Here is a 16,909-nt window from a genome sequence, read left to right as displayed (position 1 = left end):
ATTTGGTGCCAAGTACAACATAATTAATTGAAATCAAACATATCATCTGAAATCTTACCTGGGAGGAGGAATGGTGGTGGTAAAGATTGCACAAAACACAGAACAGAAATTTCTGAAGCGGTCGATTATTCTGAAAGGAGATTGTTTTACTGTCCAGGGCAAAAGAGCAGCAGAGCTCCAAAAGGAACATTCTTGTGCAGAGGGAGGGAGCAATGGATGCAAAAGAGAGAAGGAAGAAGCCAATTATATTAATACTGGTCTGGTGACATTTAAAATGTGACAAGTTGAGAAAGGCTAAAAAAAATAATTCAGCCTGCAAGCAAGGGCACCTAAGACAAATCACAAAATAAGATGCAACTAATTAGGTTGAAATTCTGACATTGCTGACGATGTCATCAAAGAAGCCACGATATCAAAATGAGATCATGACCTGCTTTATAATGTGCCAAGGGTCAAATCTGGCCAGGATTCTATCAAATAATTTAAATACAAAGAAGATTTAAATGACCTCTAAATTCTTTCCTGCTATGCTAACATTTTCAAAATCATTAAATAACTGGGCGGAGCAATCACTGGAACAAACCAAATGGCAGTTGCTTGGATATTATTCAGTTTAAACCTTGAAATACATAATGGTCTCTACTGTTAACACTACGCTTCATTGATGGACGATAGGAAAAGAAAGAGATGATGCTTGGGAACAAGTTTCACATTTACTCATCCAATAAATCAGGAGGGCCAGACAAATATTTAAATTATCCTTTGCCTTGTGCATCCTTTAAACGTACACATTAACACCTCCCTATACTCTCATTTGAGAGCCTTTACCCATAATTCATGCAGAAATGGCTATGGGATTAATTTCCTCCTGGGTTTCGAGCTTTAGAAAGAAGGTCCTGATTGCTTGTTTGTGCTTCTTTCCCTCACACTTCCATCATAACCTCAGGGTTAGCTTGAGACTGTTAATTTTAATTAAGTTCAACACCATTCCTTTTATTTTTGGTTTTGCGTGTCTGATGGGAATATTTAGTGGTAGGCCGTTTCCAAAGGAAGGGATAGTTTATTTATCACACTCATGTGAGAGGTAACAGAGAGGTGTAAGATCTTTCCAAAATCCTGCCATCTTGAACTAGTGATAGTCTATTCAGTTTTACTCAACATAAGGCTATCAGGCATCTACTGTGGGCCTTATGTCATGCTAAGATCTCGAGATTCAAAGACGAACAAGATTTGTGCTTTCAAGGGAGGGTAGACTTGAGTTACAAGAGGGTAGTCTGGGCATTTCAATGTGGAAATCGAATTAATTCACGTACATGAAAATTAGTTGTTTACTTAATTTTTGTCCTTTGATTCCTCAGAGAGCAGCTAGGAGCGATAGACACAAATTAAATGTTGTTTGAGCTGCTTGAGAGACTTGATCGAGGAAAGGGGGTAAATAACTGAACAGTCACAAACCAATGGGGTAGCTGTGACCATAGAAATTGTTTATTTACTAAGAAGGTGGGAGATAAAGTGAACTTACAGTATGCAGAGTTGTAGCTTCATTCAACTCAGTATATACAGGAAAACTGCTTGCTTATCCACACTGTCTTCTTGAATTTGTATCTTGTGTAAATTATGACAATTTTGTTCTTTAGTCTTTAAATATGTTAGCTGTATAGTCAACCTCAAATGCTTTAATTCTTCAAGTTTTCAAGGAGCAAATTTCCCCATTTGATTCCTTTTTCTAAATCATCATCAGTGGGAAGGTGTTCCACCTAAGATCGGGAACAAGGTAAAGATGTTCACTTCTATTAAACATTGTACTGTAGGTCTTAGCCAGCGTAATAAGGCAAGGAAAGAAATATATAGAGAGAGATTTGAAATGAAGAATTAAAACTCTGTTAGCAAAGCTTCAGGGACAATTTTTATGTCCAAATATTAAAAATGAATAGTTGGAAATTGATACTTCAGGAAGAAACTACTTACAATCACATCAAAAAACACGAAATGATCAGGGATAAATTTAATAAAATATGACATAATGAACATTACAAAACATTACTGAGAAAAATTAAAGATGTAAGTAATTGGAGTGCTATACTATGTTCATTAACTGGAAGACTCAATATTGGTAAGATGTTAATTTTTCCCAACTTGATTTATAGATTCAACCCAACCCCAACCTAAATTCTAGTAAGCTATTTTGTAGTAAGGAAAATCATATTCTGAAGTTCATAAAATGGAAAGGCAAAAGACGTAGAATATTGAACATAAAATTGAAGAATAACAAAGTTGTAGGGCTCATACTATGGAATGTCAAGACTTACCATAAAGCTAGAGTCATCAACATAGTGGTGGCATTGCTGTAAGGATGGATGAAGAGATCAATCAATCAGAATGGATCGTCCAGACCTCAACCCACACAAAATGCTCAGTTGATTTGAAATATATTGTATATTCAAGGTGGGAAAGGATAGTCTATTCAATAAGTGGTGCTCGAGACTACGGAAAATAAAATGAATCTTGGTCCTTACCGCACACAATATAAAAAAAATTAACTCAAGATGAATCAGACATCTAAATACAAGCACTAAAGCTACAAACCTTCTAGAAGAAAATTCTTATGACAGTCTGGTTAGGAAAGAATTTCTTAGGACACAAAAAAGCATAAATCATGAAAGATAAAATTGATAATTTTGGACTGCCTTAAAATTAAAAACTTTGTTTGAAAGACATTATTAAGAAAATGAAAAGGCAAGCCACAGACTGAGAGAAAAGATTTGCAAAACATATATCTCATAAGGAAATTTTACCCAGAATATATAAAACACTCTTACAAGTCAGTAGCAAGAGAAACAACTCAATACAAATATAGATAAAAAGATTTCTTCAACGAAGATATATGAATTGCCAATAAGTATATAAAAAGATTCTCAAAATCTTGTCATAAGAAAAACACAATTAAAACCAAAATGAGATTCTACTAAATACCCACCAGAAAGACTAAAATTAAAATGATTGACAGTAACATGTGTTGACAAGAATGTGGAGCAACTGGAACTCTCCCACATCCTAATGGTTGTTACCACATAACCCAGAAATCCCACGCCTAGGTATTAATTCAAGGAAATGAAACCACTTTTCCTCACAACAACATGTACTCAAATGTACAGAGCAGCTTCATTCAGAATGACCCCCAAATTGAGAAGAATCAAACGTGCTTCAGTAAGTGAATGAATAAATACATTGTTTCATATCAATACAATGAAATACTTCTCAGCAATAAAAATGAAGGAACTATTGGTACGTGGAACACCATGGATACATCTCAATAGGCTATGCTACCGAGAGAAGCCAGACACAGCAGGCTACATGTTGTATGGTTCCATTTATTCAAAATTCTTGAAAAGGTAAATCTGTAGTGAAAACATGTAGGGGTGGCCAGGAGCCAGTATCAAGAGGGAGCGACAGTGGCAAAAGAGCACAAAGCAGTTTTTTGGGTGACAAAATGTTCTAAATCTTGAGGAGGTTACATGACTGTACACATTTGCCAAAACTTGTTATACTCTTAAAATGGGTGGACTTTGTTGGATATAAATTTTACCTCAATAAAGCTGATTTGAAAAAAATGTGAAAGATGTACCTCAAAAGGAAAAGAATTTTTACATAAAGCAATAGTAGTCTTTAAATTTTCAACAGACTTACCTATAGCATATACTAGAAGAGGGTTAGTAAAGCAACTTGAAGATCCTTTCAGAACCTTTAAATCAAGACACCCAAGGACTTTTAGTTCACCTTACAGATGCAGGTCAAAAATCAATATTAATACTCCATAACGACCCCCCAAGATAGCATTCCTCTATTTTTATACAGTATGTCCTTTTGCTGTATGTGTATGAGCACCTGTTTTAAATATAATTATTCCTGAGAAATAATTGCTGCAATTTCTCTAGCAGAAAGTTTTTTAAAAAGACATTTCAAGTGTCAATCAATCGTCATTTGCTTAGAAATTCAAATGGTTTTTCTAACAGTTTGTCAATAAACACGTCCCTTATGCAGGAAGCCTGTAATATAAAACAGAGCATTTCTTCCTAACATCTATTTCACAAGTTGGGATTTTTGCCTAATGGGCTTATATCCAATTTGGACCTTTATTAAATTTCTGAAATCTTAGCTCTTACTTAAAATTATTAAGTTTAAATTTTGGGAGAAACTGAATAAAACACTACATGAACACCATCAGTGTATTTTGATATCCCAAAGTGAGTCCTCAAGTTAGAAACTGCAGTTATAAAACGTAATTTGTAAATTTTAAATACGTTGCTTTAAACTAAAGCAGTGTTTAAATGGTGCTACTACAAAACACCGTAAGTATGAAACAGACTCCATATTTAAAATAGGTTTGATTCTAAAATAACAAAACTGAAGAGTAATAATTTTGTCTCGAATGCTGGTTCTTGAACATGAGAAAAATTAAAAAGTAGTGGTAACATCTGTGGAGATTCTGAAAAGCACATTTAGATGCTCTCAACAGATTTCTATGTCAATAATGATTCCACATTAAAAAATTCAGGTTATGCCTTTCCTTTTCCTCCAAATTTATACATCACCAAGCCTTCCCATACAGTTATCATGCACAGTCAAGGTAGCGCTCCCCATCCGCTCTCCAGGACATGCACATAAAATTAAGAGGAAGGGAAAAAATACCACAGCGAACCATGTACTTAACAAAGATTACCTGAGATTGCATTAACTGAGCTGGGGAGCATGGGGGTGGGGGGAAAGAAAAAAGAAAAAAAGAAGAATCTGAATATTAATACCATCTCCCAAAAAGGTATCAGGAAATTCAGTACTTAAAAACCTACATAGTGCATCTCGTCAGAAAAGGCTTGTCCAAAACCTACAGGAGAAACTTGATAAGAGAAAAGAGAATCAGATCGGGAAATGCACGTTAGGTACGCCATTTAATTTCTGGCCACGTTTCTGCCTGAGAGCGTGGAGGCTGAAGCCAGACCGCCAGGTCCCTACCCCAGCTTGGCCATTTGTTGCTACGGGGCTTTAAGGGTACCACTCATCTATTTTGTTCCTCAGCTTCTCCATGTCTACAAAGGACTAGTTACAGTTTCTCCATGTCTACAAAGCACTAGTTTCCAGCAACTCTAGGAGCATGGTCCAAGCATTTTTTTCTTCTTTTTTAAGCTGTACAGCTGATTCTAATGAAAAGCTTGGTTTGAGAGCCACTGGATTAGATAAAATCTAACATTTTTATAGTTATATTTTATGGTTTTATACTCCAAACAGCCATGAATTCAAACAAAATTGGATACTTCAGAATATTTTCTCTCCCTCAAATTATACGGCAGCTGCTATGTACACAAATGTTTCTCAATAAATATTAATAATTCACTCTAAGAACAGACTTCTATTTTAAATAGAAATAAAGCTTCAGGGAAATTAAGTAAGGTCCAAATCAACGGCAGAACTTGGGAAAGGTTTTAATTCACCTGGAAACTTCCACAGTACACCATTTCATTTATATGCTATTAATATTATATTTTCCATTTATGTACAAATTTTTATGTATCCTGTAATTCAGTCTGTTACTTCTCGGCAAGAAAATTCTCCGACTCACTACATATTAATACTCCAAAAAGGATATTTTCTTTCATTTATATGTAAGGAAAATCCAACTGGGTTTTCTATTTCTGCATCTATAAAATTAAGATACGACCACCCTTCTCATACATAGACACCGAGGGGACTGAGACTAATCCCTGTGGGGGTGGCAGCAGTGTTAACAATCTAAACCAGTAAGCGTTAGCCAACCCTTAGGCTGACAAGGATAATCTCTTTTTGCTTATTGTCAAGGCTTTTGCTCCTTCTATGGAAACAACAAAAGTTCAGCATATTATTCCCCAAAATTCTGCACCCAAAGGGAAGCTTTGTGTTTATTTCAAATTTGACTTTTGCTCTAGGTGGAACCATCGTAGCTCTCAGATGAGAATTCACCCTTCTGGTCTCTGGAGCCCTATTCCTACACTTTGCTGTTTCATCTCCGTCCTCAACTCTTAACATGAAGGTCAATAGACACAGTTGTTAGGCTTGGATGGTCCTGCTCTGACACACTTAGTGACACTCCACTCACCTATCCTATGACTTTGGAGCCTAATAGAACTAGTTGACCTTACATGAAAGGATGGACACCTCTCAAGCAGACCTGTCAGGAAGATTTGGGCTCGAATTTACACCGAGCAGTTAGAATTTACACCGAGCAGTTAGAAAGCTCAGAGATGGAGACAGAGGCCCTACAGCAGTTCACCTAGACCACGGGCGGATGACTGGCCAACTGCAAAAGAAGAGTCGCCACTGTGCAAAGTTTTGATTATGACCAATTTTATTTTATAACTTCATTGTTGGGCACTTCATGGTAATGTGTAGTTCACCTATTATTTATTTTTGCATATTTTTTTAAATTCCCAAAACAATATTTTTAGACACAATGTCCTCCCAACAGTAGTCAACTTCAGAGATGATTTATACTGTAGCCTCAAGGATGCAAGAATAGTTAAGCAAATCTCAATGCGGGTAGGTTTTTACAGATATCTGTCACCATGTCTAGCAAAAAACTCAAGATTTTCAGTCTTTTTAAAGCAAAAGAAATATGCTTTGGAAAAGTTCAACTTTGAACCTTTCATGTACCTTTTATGTAAAAAAGCTTTATACATTTTAAATTGTAGGCTTCACGAATTTTGTTACTTGTCAGCTGTTTTAGGCATTGCTATTAAGTACTAAATCATAACAGATTCAAGAAATCTCATTTTTGGTATATAATTATTAAGTGGTTCTCAAAACCACCATATGGAAGTTATACTATCTGAAGGATAGTGACTTGACACATGTGGTGCATTTAGCATGCACAGAGTTCTAATTCTATCCTGTCCTAAACATCACGTAATCAACTAGAGGGTGGATTTTGTTAATGTACCTCAACACGGCTCTCATCTGAGAAATGAAATCACAGAGACGAAGAGACTTAGAGGTTTATCATATCAAAGAGGTAATCATTTGTGACTTTGCAACTTTTTAAGATAAAAGATTTTAAATTACTTAACTAAATTATGGTTTTAAAAAGCACAGCTTTCTGGATATAAATCATCCAGTTAACAGTGCTGTTCAGTACCTTGGTTTCTTTTTTTGGTATATTTGCATATCGCATCCAGAGCTACAGAGTTTCCACAGTGCTTTTCTGCCTCATTCAAGTATAATCAAAGTAGAAATCTATAGAAGCTCTAAGGTTAAACAAACTGTACATTATACAAAAATTAACTTAGTTTACAGACAGTCAAAAAGTATTGGCAATGCCCTTTATAAATCTTACCAAAGGTTCGTCACAAAGGGTATTACAATCTGCACATGCGGTCATCACCATACAAAGGCCGTTTAGATTTATGTGGTACAGACTGAGCATTCGTTAAATGTACACACGTAGAATCAGCATTTTGCACTATATACATTTCTTTTAAAGTAACAATATTGTTAATACTAAACTAAGGTTCAGGATTTTCTTATTGCATATTTATTGTTGCTGAGGCAGTTAGTTATGATACAATAATGCAATATCCATAATTATTTTAAATAAACAAAAACATTTCTTCTGGCAACATGATAAAGAATATTTTTCTCCAAAATCACATAGAACATTGCTACATACAGTTTTACACAAATACTGAAAAACATGACCTAAGGCATCTGCTGGAAAAGCAGATGTGCATATTTATATGAACTAAAGTATGCAGGAAAAAATATTGCACAAAATCCTATTATTTTCAAAATAAAACATGCTTCTTTCTAAATACACGTAATTCTCTACCTTGACCAAATCAAAATGTTAACTGGTTTGCCCAAAACAACTCTGCCTCTTAAATAAGCTTTAAGAAACAGACACTAACAAATTTCCGGGCTCGACATAGGATAGATGTCGGTACTGACCGAGAGTCTGTAAAAACGATTTCCTATATTAAGAAGTGCTTGGGGGAATTAGATACGGGTTTTCATTTTACAATTATATTCTGATTTACTAATATTTATCCAGAATCAGGGTCTTTTATGGAATCTGCATTAGAAAATTTATAGTTGAAACAAAATGGAATCTGCATTAGAAAATTTATAGTTGAAAATAATCTTTTCCTGAAAATCCAGATTTTCTAGAAGAGAAGGAAGATCTACTGATTATAAGAATATGCACGGTTTTCTCTTCTTGATCAAGAGTCTACTTCTTCACCTTATTTAAGAAACAACTAATTTATTAGCATTCCTGGATCCTATAATCCTAACAGCACTGTCACATATAGTTTAAATTTAAAAGGGGTGGTACTATTTCTACAGAAAGCTGTTATCAAGATAAAGACAGTAAAAACTAGATTCCCATCGACATGCATCCACACCCTCAGCTAATCCTAAACTGAGTAAAGTGGCCTTAAGTATTGCAAAGGAGCCTCATTCCATCATAGAGAGCCCTATGCTGCCTGGTGAAAAGACTAGGCATCGTGGTGATAGAGAATCAGATAAACAGGGACACTTAGTTTCTAAGAGTCTCTGAATTTGTCCTTTAAAAGTAGATATCTTAGATAGCAGCATTATTATACTTTGTATAATAGAGAAAGTAAATTAATGAAATTAGAAACAGTACTACAGTTCTTTACTTAGAGCATATTTTAGACTAAGCAGCTTTAAAAGATCCTTTTTTTTTGGTGTTAGAATCTTGGGCTAATAACGTCTAAGCAAAATATATTATTATTACTATTATTATTATTATTATTATTAACAACAGAGATTTGCAATTCCTTTTCCTTTTAATTGGTTCCTGCAGAGCAGGTCAATTATTTCCCTACCTCCTCAGTTACTGTACCTTGCATATGACCAGTACAAAGAGTCAATAAATATTTCCTAAACGGATGTTATTAATTTTTAATCAGAAAAAGAATCATGCTATATTTTGATGCCTTTCTAAAAATATGCTAAAGTAGGTAACCATGAAAATGTACCCCTTAACAACACTTTCACTTGACAAAACCATAGTTCCTAAATTCACATACTCCTCTTCTCTCCCTGAAGTACCTCGGACGTGACGTCTAAGGGCAAAAGGAGAAAAGCCGGATCGGCCTGCGGGAGGATCGCCACTGTCTGGGGGCCACAGGAAGACCACATCCCAAGGCCATGAGTCTTACTGGTTTACACAATTCTGTTGTAGAACATGTGTCACTTCTCTTTGAAAAAGAAAATTCAAACAGCAGGGGAGGTTACAAATATTTGGTTTAGTTATAACAGAAAATATGAACCTAGAAGAAAATAAGATAATACTTGTATTTCAGAACTCACCTTAATTTCACTTCCTTCTCCATACAGCCATCATAATACTGGGAAGTCTAGTTTAAGAGCAGACTTTGAATACTCAAAAATTGAATGGTTTGAAATACTAATACTATGAGTCTTTTGGATTTTCTGAGAATAACATGTAGAGTTTTTGCTTTTGCTTTTGTTTCTAACGTGGAATATAACAGCTGATTATTATGTTAAAATAAGGCACAAATCCAGCTTAAAATACCTTGATGCAAATGTTACTTGTGAGTGGCTAAATATCCTTAAAATAACACAGCATTATAGTCAAGCATCTTGTGAGGTGACTGAAAGACAGAAAATTCTGAGGCCGTGATGTTTATTAAGCAAATGCACTAAAACCCAAATTTTGCCTATGCTACACTCACGATTATCTCATCCTGCAGACTACGAATTCTGAAAGAAAAAAATACCTCCTTCCAATATCCATATTAAAAGGCTGCTTTACATTCTTTTAAAAAATTATGAGGGAATATCTGCCGAGCAGAATAACAACCAGAGTGACCTTTTCTCTTTCTCATTTAGAACAGCTCTGCTGATCAATGGACTTCTTTTATTATGTGTCAATAAAGTAAAATGGAATTTTGTAATGAGTATAAAAAGGCAAAATTTGATAAGAACCTTGAGTCTTACTTTTGTGTTAAAAAAATAAGGATTAAACACTTTTTTCCTTAATATATACAGAGTCCATCCTTATAAAGAAAACAAGATTTGTCTTCCTTTATAAACATGAATAATCGTTCCAAATAAAACATATCCATTTAGATTTTGGAATGCAGTTTAAAAAAGAAAAAAACTTGGTCATTTTCTTTGAATTATTTAAAGACTGACCTAGATAAATATTTTTAAGCAAGGTTTTTAACAAACCCCCTTCCAGGGCTTTTTTTAAACTGAAAATTACATTCTTTCAGTAAATATTTTAGAGTGCAGTCCTGATGGGTTCTTGAATGGTTTCTGAAACACCTTTTTTAAAACGACAATTTCTAAAAAATAATCATGATTGGGGATGTTTAGAGTATATCTATTGAACATACTGATAACAAATGAACCATAACATCATTGTTTTTTCTTCTGATTATACCTGTTAATCCGGCCTATCAGGAAGTAGTCAACGCACGGCTCCTTCGCAGATGAATTTCAAAGCTTAACAGTGAATTTGAGGCAGAAGAGACAACTCTCCCACGGAGAAGAATTCCAAATAATTTATGTAGATACTCTGCCTCAAAGAGGAGGAAGCATAAGCCCCTACTCCTTAAGTGTGGGCTGTACCTATTGACTTCCTTCCAAAGACTACAGTGTGGAAAGGGAGAGAAAGGAGTAACTTTACAGTGGAGAAACCGGACAAACACGGCCTCAGCGAGGTCATCAAGGTCAACAGCAACATTCACAAATTATATGGACAGTATGCACCCTTGCTATGATGTGATAAAAATGGCACTTTACTTCTGTAATCTTCCTCCCCCAAAACCCATAATCCCAGCGTAATCATGAGAAAAACATCGGACAAATTCCAATAGAGGGGCATCCTGCAATATATCTGACCAGTATTCTTCAAAACTGTCAAGGTCATCGAAAACAAGGAAAGCCTGAGAAACTGTCACAGCCAAGAGGCATCTAAGGAGACATGACAACCCAATGTAATGTGGTGTCCTGCGTGGGATCCTGGAACAGAAAAAGGACATCAGGAAAAAACTAAGGCAACCTGAATAAAGCCTGGACTGACTATCAATACCGGTTCGTTAACTGTGGGGAACGTACCATACTAATGTAAGATGCTGGTAACAGGGGAAATGGTGTGCAGAGTTATGTGGGAACTCTCTGTACTTTCTTCACAATTTTTCTATAAATCTAAAACTTCTAAAATATAAAGTCAATTATTTTAAACAGTAAATTTGAGATGACATGAAGCATTCTGATAGAGAATTATTAGTTAAGAGAAAAAAGACCATTTTTTATCAGGGCAGTTCATGTTGCATTTGGCTTTCTAGGGGTGGGATCTGGATATACACAAAGGCATACAGAGAGACAGTAACAATTTTTTAAAGTGTCTCATTTGTAAACAGAAGTCATTGTAATTTTACAATGTTTCACATTGTAATTCAGTACTTCATATATTTCACTGAGTGACAGGTAAATGTGTACCTTTATACTTTTTTGGAAAACGTGGCTGCAGTATCCACAAGAGAGCTTTTTAACTTTGAAAAAATGAATTTTGTCCTTGATTCAGTGAGTAGAAAAAGGCAATATTGCTCTGCAGAACACACACAACTTATCTTTCAAAATTTACATGTAATTCTACAAATTATTTAAGTATGCTTAAAATAGGCTTAAGATTAAGGCAATTAGTGGGTCAACAGTTTCAGCAGTTTCAGGCTAGTTCTGTTAAGTTTTGATATCTTGATCAGTTCATGCTCAACCAGATTAGTATAGTTGCTACTGGTTATATGCAAGGGTTATATATGCATATTTAGTTTAAATAAAATGAATGGCATTAAGCACCAAATACTGGGAAATCATCAATATCTACTTTCAACATACATACAAACTAGTACCTGATTTAACAGCACAGTAGAAGAATTAGCTTTACATTTAAAAATCAATGGATAATATACACCCATGAGATGAACGAATGGGGGAAATGCATGTTCCAAATGAAAAATAATTTTCAGACAGTAGTAAGAGCTGTCATTCCTATAAATAATTGTTTACTATATCTATCACATGGAATCCCAAAATGTCTCCATAGAAGTTTGGATGCAAGAGACTGAAATTGTTGATTTAAGCTTGGTTTCCACTTGTGTTCTCTTCTGAAATGTTTAAGTCCTGTTGGAAGGCAGATGTTATGCGACATAATGACACCACTTCATGAAGCAGTCCAGTGTCTTCTGAAGTCTCTTTGGCTTCTTTCCCTTTCTTCTCCCAAGGAACAAAAGTAGATGCGCGTCGCCCAAGGCTGGGTGTAAGCAGATCATCTGAAGTCTGGCTTAGTGTTTCCTTCTGTTCCGTTCTTCCTTCTTCAGTTTGGGAAACTTTAGGCGCAGCTGGCTGGAAACCCAGTCCTGACGCAGACGCTGGCTCCTCCACTGTGGGAGGCCCACTCACGCTGACACCACTGAGGTGCTTTTCACTGGTTTCCTCTTTCAGGATAAAGAGAGAATCTGCCAGGCCCACAGAGGAAACCCGCTTCCTGGGGGATGGAGGGAGCTGTCTGCCATGGAGGGCGCTGTCATCCTGCCCGAGATGCCACTCCGCTTGATCACCAGAACCGCTGCAGAGTAGGGCTAGGTTATTCTCACTAGGCGCATTGGATTTATTCTGAAAGAAGAAACAAATTCAGAAAATTTTAAATAAAATTATAGCATTACTTTAGCAATTTTTTGTTTCCATTTTGCAATCAGTATTAATATCTTTCAAGGCTGGGAACTTGAAGTTCCTCCCAGAGGAACTATATCATTGATAGTTAATTCTGAATACCTCCAAATCGCTCTATTAATAGCACTGAAAGGAGCTGGACATTGGTTTCCATGTCCTTGAGACTGTCACCAATAAAATTCAAACTAGATTATAAGTATTGGCAAGGATGTGGAGAAAAGGGAACCCTTGTGCACTGTTGGTAAGAATGCAAATTGGTGCAGCCACTATGGAAAACAGTATGGAGGTTCCTCAAAAAAATTAAAAATAGAACTACTATATGATCCAGCAATTCCATTTCTGGGTATTTATCCAAAGGAAATGAAACCACTACCTTGAAGATATAGCTGCACCACATGTTCACTGCAGCATTATTCACAATAGCGAAGATATGAAAACAACCTAAATGTCCATTGACGGATAAATGAACGAAGAAGATGTGGTGTACATATACAATGGAATATTATTCAGCCTTAAAAAAGAAGGAAAGCCTGTCATTTGTGACAACATGGATGGACCTGGAAGACATGCTAATTGAAATAAGCCAGATATAGAAAGGCAAACACTACACAATCTTACTTATATGAGGACTCAGAAACAGCCAGAGTCATAGAAGTAGAGAGTAGAATGATGGTTACCAGGGGTTGGGGTGGGGTTGGGGAAGGGACTGGGGAGATGTTGGTTAAAGAGTACAAAGTTTCAGTTATGCAAGTAGAATTGGTTCTGGAGATCTAATGTACAGCACGGTGATTACAGTTAACAACAATGTATTGTTTACTTGAAATGTGCTAAGAGGGTGGATCTTAAGTGCTCTCAAAAAAAAAAGAAAATGTGAGGTGATGGATATGTTCAGTCACTTGATTGTGGTAATCATAATCACTTCACAATGTATACATATATGAAAACATCAAGTTGTACACCTTAAATACATACAATTTTTATTTGTCAATTATACTTCAATAAAGCTAAAAAATAAAATAAAAAGGATTTGCAAAAAAAAAAAACAACTCCAAAATAAAAAACAAATAGACATAGTAGATTACATAATCAATGCCACATTCTGGATTTACGTACAATCAGAACAGGGTTGCCATGACTTACACTTCAATCTCTCCTGTTTTTAAAGCACTCAGTTCAATTTGTTTAAAGCATTGTTCATTTTTGAAGCAATAAAATGAAAAATTACTTGAATTAATACATTTATTAAAAATTTCTTGAAGATCCAAGAAATACAGGGAAAAAGTGGGAACATTTCATGTTAAAAAAATTCCCCAGAAAAGACAACTATAAAATTAGAAAGAAAATATTACTTGACAAAAGAATTTCAATTAATGACAATAACCACCAGAATTGGATAAATAAAAGGAAAAATACTGGAATTTTGTTACTAGAAATAATTCTTAATGATTAAATTTTACATTTTTGAAGTTTTGACACATCCATTAGAGGTTAAACCCTTCTAACAACTAAGATTATAACATCAGGCAATCACAGCAAGGGTAAGGTGTTTTCATTTAACTTTATAAGTTGAAAAATCAACTAACCGTAGGTTTGTAATCAATATCATCCATTGATCTAAAGAAATCCAAGCTCTTTGCTGCTGCCAGCTTTCCTTGATCTGAGCTGTGTGTGCTCAATGTGTCGAGGATCTCTCCTAATAAGTCCATTTCACCTGAGTACGGAGTCTTTACTCTTGTTTCAACAGAGTCATCACTTTCATAAAAATAAGCAGAGGTTTCTTCACCATCTTCAGAAGATAACCTAAGAAGAATAAACCATGCACTAGTAGTTACACAACTACATATGCTGCATATCAGCAACGTCTCACCAATTACATTCAAGGAATGAGAGTTTTAAAACCAAAGTGATGTTTCAGTGAAACAACAACAAAATGGATAATTGGTTCACAGCCCAGTTCTTCATAGTGATGTATATACCGATTCAAATAGTGGAAATTTTAAGTAGTTTACGGTACCTTATCAATCTGGAAGCAGAAGCAAGGCTTTTCACACAGTCTAATCCTGTGTGATTTGGGACATTAGACTTAGAAATATCAGACTGAATACTCGGAGAGTTTGCTATAGCCTAAGTTCACTTTCAATATTTTTATATGGTTTTCTTTTTACTTATTTATTCACATTTTAGAGAAGAATGCATACTCCTTTATATAGACAAAGATATACTAAATGGAGAAAAAAGAATGTCCATTTTGTCATCTCCCATATGTTAAAATTGTTAAAAAGTTAAACATATACTATTATTATTTCCCTTATTTTATATTAAAATTAATTTTAACACTTTGTATGAAATTTTCCTCTTCTGATATCACCATAGACTTAAGTCCCTCCCACTCCCCCTGTTTCAACTGACTATTCTCACCGTTTCTGATAACTACCTGCCCCTCTTCAGTAGGAGGGTAGCAGTCTGACTTAGCTGGAGTTCCATTTCTCCTTTAACACCATCTCAGATATTTCTGTAGGCATTATTGCTTTCCAAGAACAAGGTATTTCAGGTCTATCTTGCATTCCCTTCTCAAGATTTATCCCCCATGAGACTCCAACGAGCACTGGTTCCTTTTGCAGAAGAACACTAAGAGAGCAAACTCTGATCTCTATGAGTGCACATTCTTTGACATATCTTTTGTAACCTGAAACTTGTGCCATTAAGCTACACTGCTTAATAGGCCACCCAAATCCATCACTTACTTGCTTGCACTTTCGATGTCATCGTCGTCATCATCATACAGAGCACCATCAAGGCTCTTCAGAGGCCTTTTTAAGCGTGCCTAGGGAGAGGAATTGACTGACTCGCATTAGTAGCTAAAATAAGTCTCTTGCAGAAATTTTAAAGGAATACTTTGATTTGATAAGGAACACTTTTAAAAGAAATATACATTCAGGGTTTTTGAATATTACCCAATAACCTGACAGGCTGGGCAGGCAGAAAGGGAGGGAATCAGGCAATATTTATCTCAACATTTACTTCCACCTCAAACTAATAAAAATCAAATCACTGGGTTGAATATATATAAACAATTGCACAATCACCCAGTCTGTCAGTCCCTGCTTTAGAAACACTTGACTTACGATCAATCATATCCCCATGCACTTATCCCCTGGTTTCAATAATCATCAGTATTTGCCAATCTTGTCTCTTTCATCCCTTACCCACAGACTCCCTCACCAGTATTTTAAAGCAGCCCCTCTCCATCCTCAAAGTGCATATACTTCTCTTGGAGATCTTGGTGAAAATGCAGATTCTGATTCTACAGTGGTTCTGAGGATGGGGCCCGAGTTTCTGCATTTCTAACAAGCTCTTAGGTGAGGTTAGTGCTGCTGGATCTGGAGGTCACACACGGAACAGCAGGGTTTTGAAGCCAATCCTACACAACCTATCATTTCACCTGTAAATACTTCATTAAGTATCTTTAATAGATAAAGATATTTTTTTCACAGAACCAAAATATCATTATAATACCTAACAAATGAACAATTATTCTTTAATATCTTCCATTCTCAGGCCATATTTATATTCCCTTATTACCCCAAAAATATTTTAGTTGGTTTATGCGGACCAGAATCTCAATGAGGTTAGCACTGTATTTGGTTGACAGGCTCTCAGGTCCCCTCAGAGGACTATCAGCCCCACCTCCCCTCTTTTATGCCATCTGCGTCCTTTAACATGTTTGATCCTCATTTCCTATAAACTGGCATTACATCTGGAAGCTTGGTTAGATTTAGTTTCTGTTCTGGGCAAGAAGAGGCCATGGGTGTTGATACATCTTTTTTATTGCATCACCTCAGGAGGCACATAATGTTGAGATGTCTCGCTTTGGGTGGTACTAAGATTAATGACTTCAGGTGCGGCTGGCTGATCCATCCATTATAAATTTTCATACCAGCCTTTCATTCAATGGTATTAGCATCCTATGACGATCATTGGCTAAATCCATTATTTCATTAGGGGCTTCAAAATTATGCTTTTCAAAAGCATTTTTTCTATATTTATTTGTTGGCATTCTATAAAGAACTTTGTCTTATTAACTATTTAGCTATCCTGAAATACAATGTATACTAAAAAGGCAGGATAAATCCTTGATTCTTTCCTTTTATTTAACAAG

The 16,909-nt window shown here is 35.6% G+C and overlaps 1 protein-coding gene across 4 annotated transcripts in view; it reads right to left on the bottom strand.

The window, feature by feature from the left end:
- Window positions 1-7,535: 7,535 nt before the first annotated feature.
- The window catches only part of DENND1B (DENN domain containing 1B), a 245,462-nt gene continuing 236,088 nt past the window's right edge, over window positions 7,536-16,909 (bottom strand). For all 4 annotated transcript variants that reach the window (XM_087424346.1, XM_087424343.1, XM_087424345.1 and 1 more), the window contains 3 exons: window positions 15,495-15,574; window positions 14,334-14,550; window positions 7,536-12,693 (listed from right to left, as the gene is read on the bottom strand). In XM_087424346.1, the coding sequence (XP_087280472.1) occupies window positions 12,157-12,693; window positions 14,334-14,550; window positions 15,495-15,574 (834 nt within the window). In that variant the 3' untranslated portion in view covers window positions 7,536-12,156. The remainder of the gene's footprint in view (window positions 12,694-14,333; window positions 14,551-15,494; window positions 15,575-16,909) is intronic.

This window comes from Ceratotherium simum, chromosome 36, assembly GCF_057802395.1.
Source record: "Ceratotherium simum simum isolate JZ-2026a chromosome 36, ASM5780239v1, whole genome shotgun sequence".
Lineage (NCBI taxonomy): Eukaryota > Metazoa > Chordata > Mammalia > Perissodactyla > Rhinocerotidae > Ceratotherium > Ceratotherium simum.
Note: the sequence above shows the minus strand (reverse complement) of the source record. Positions and strands in the feature narration are given on the sequence as shown.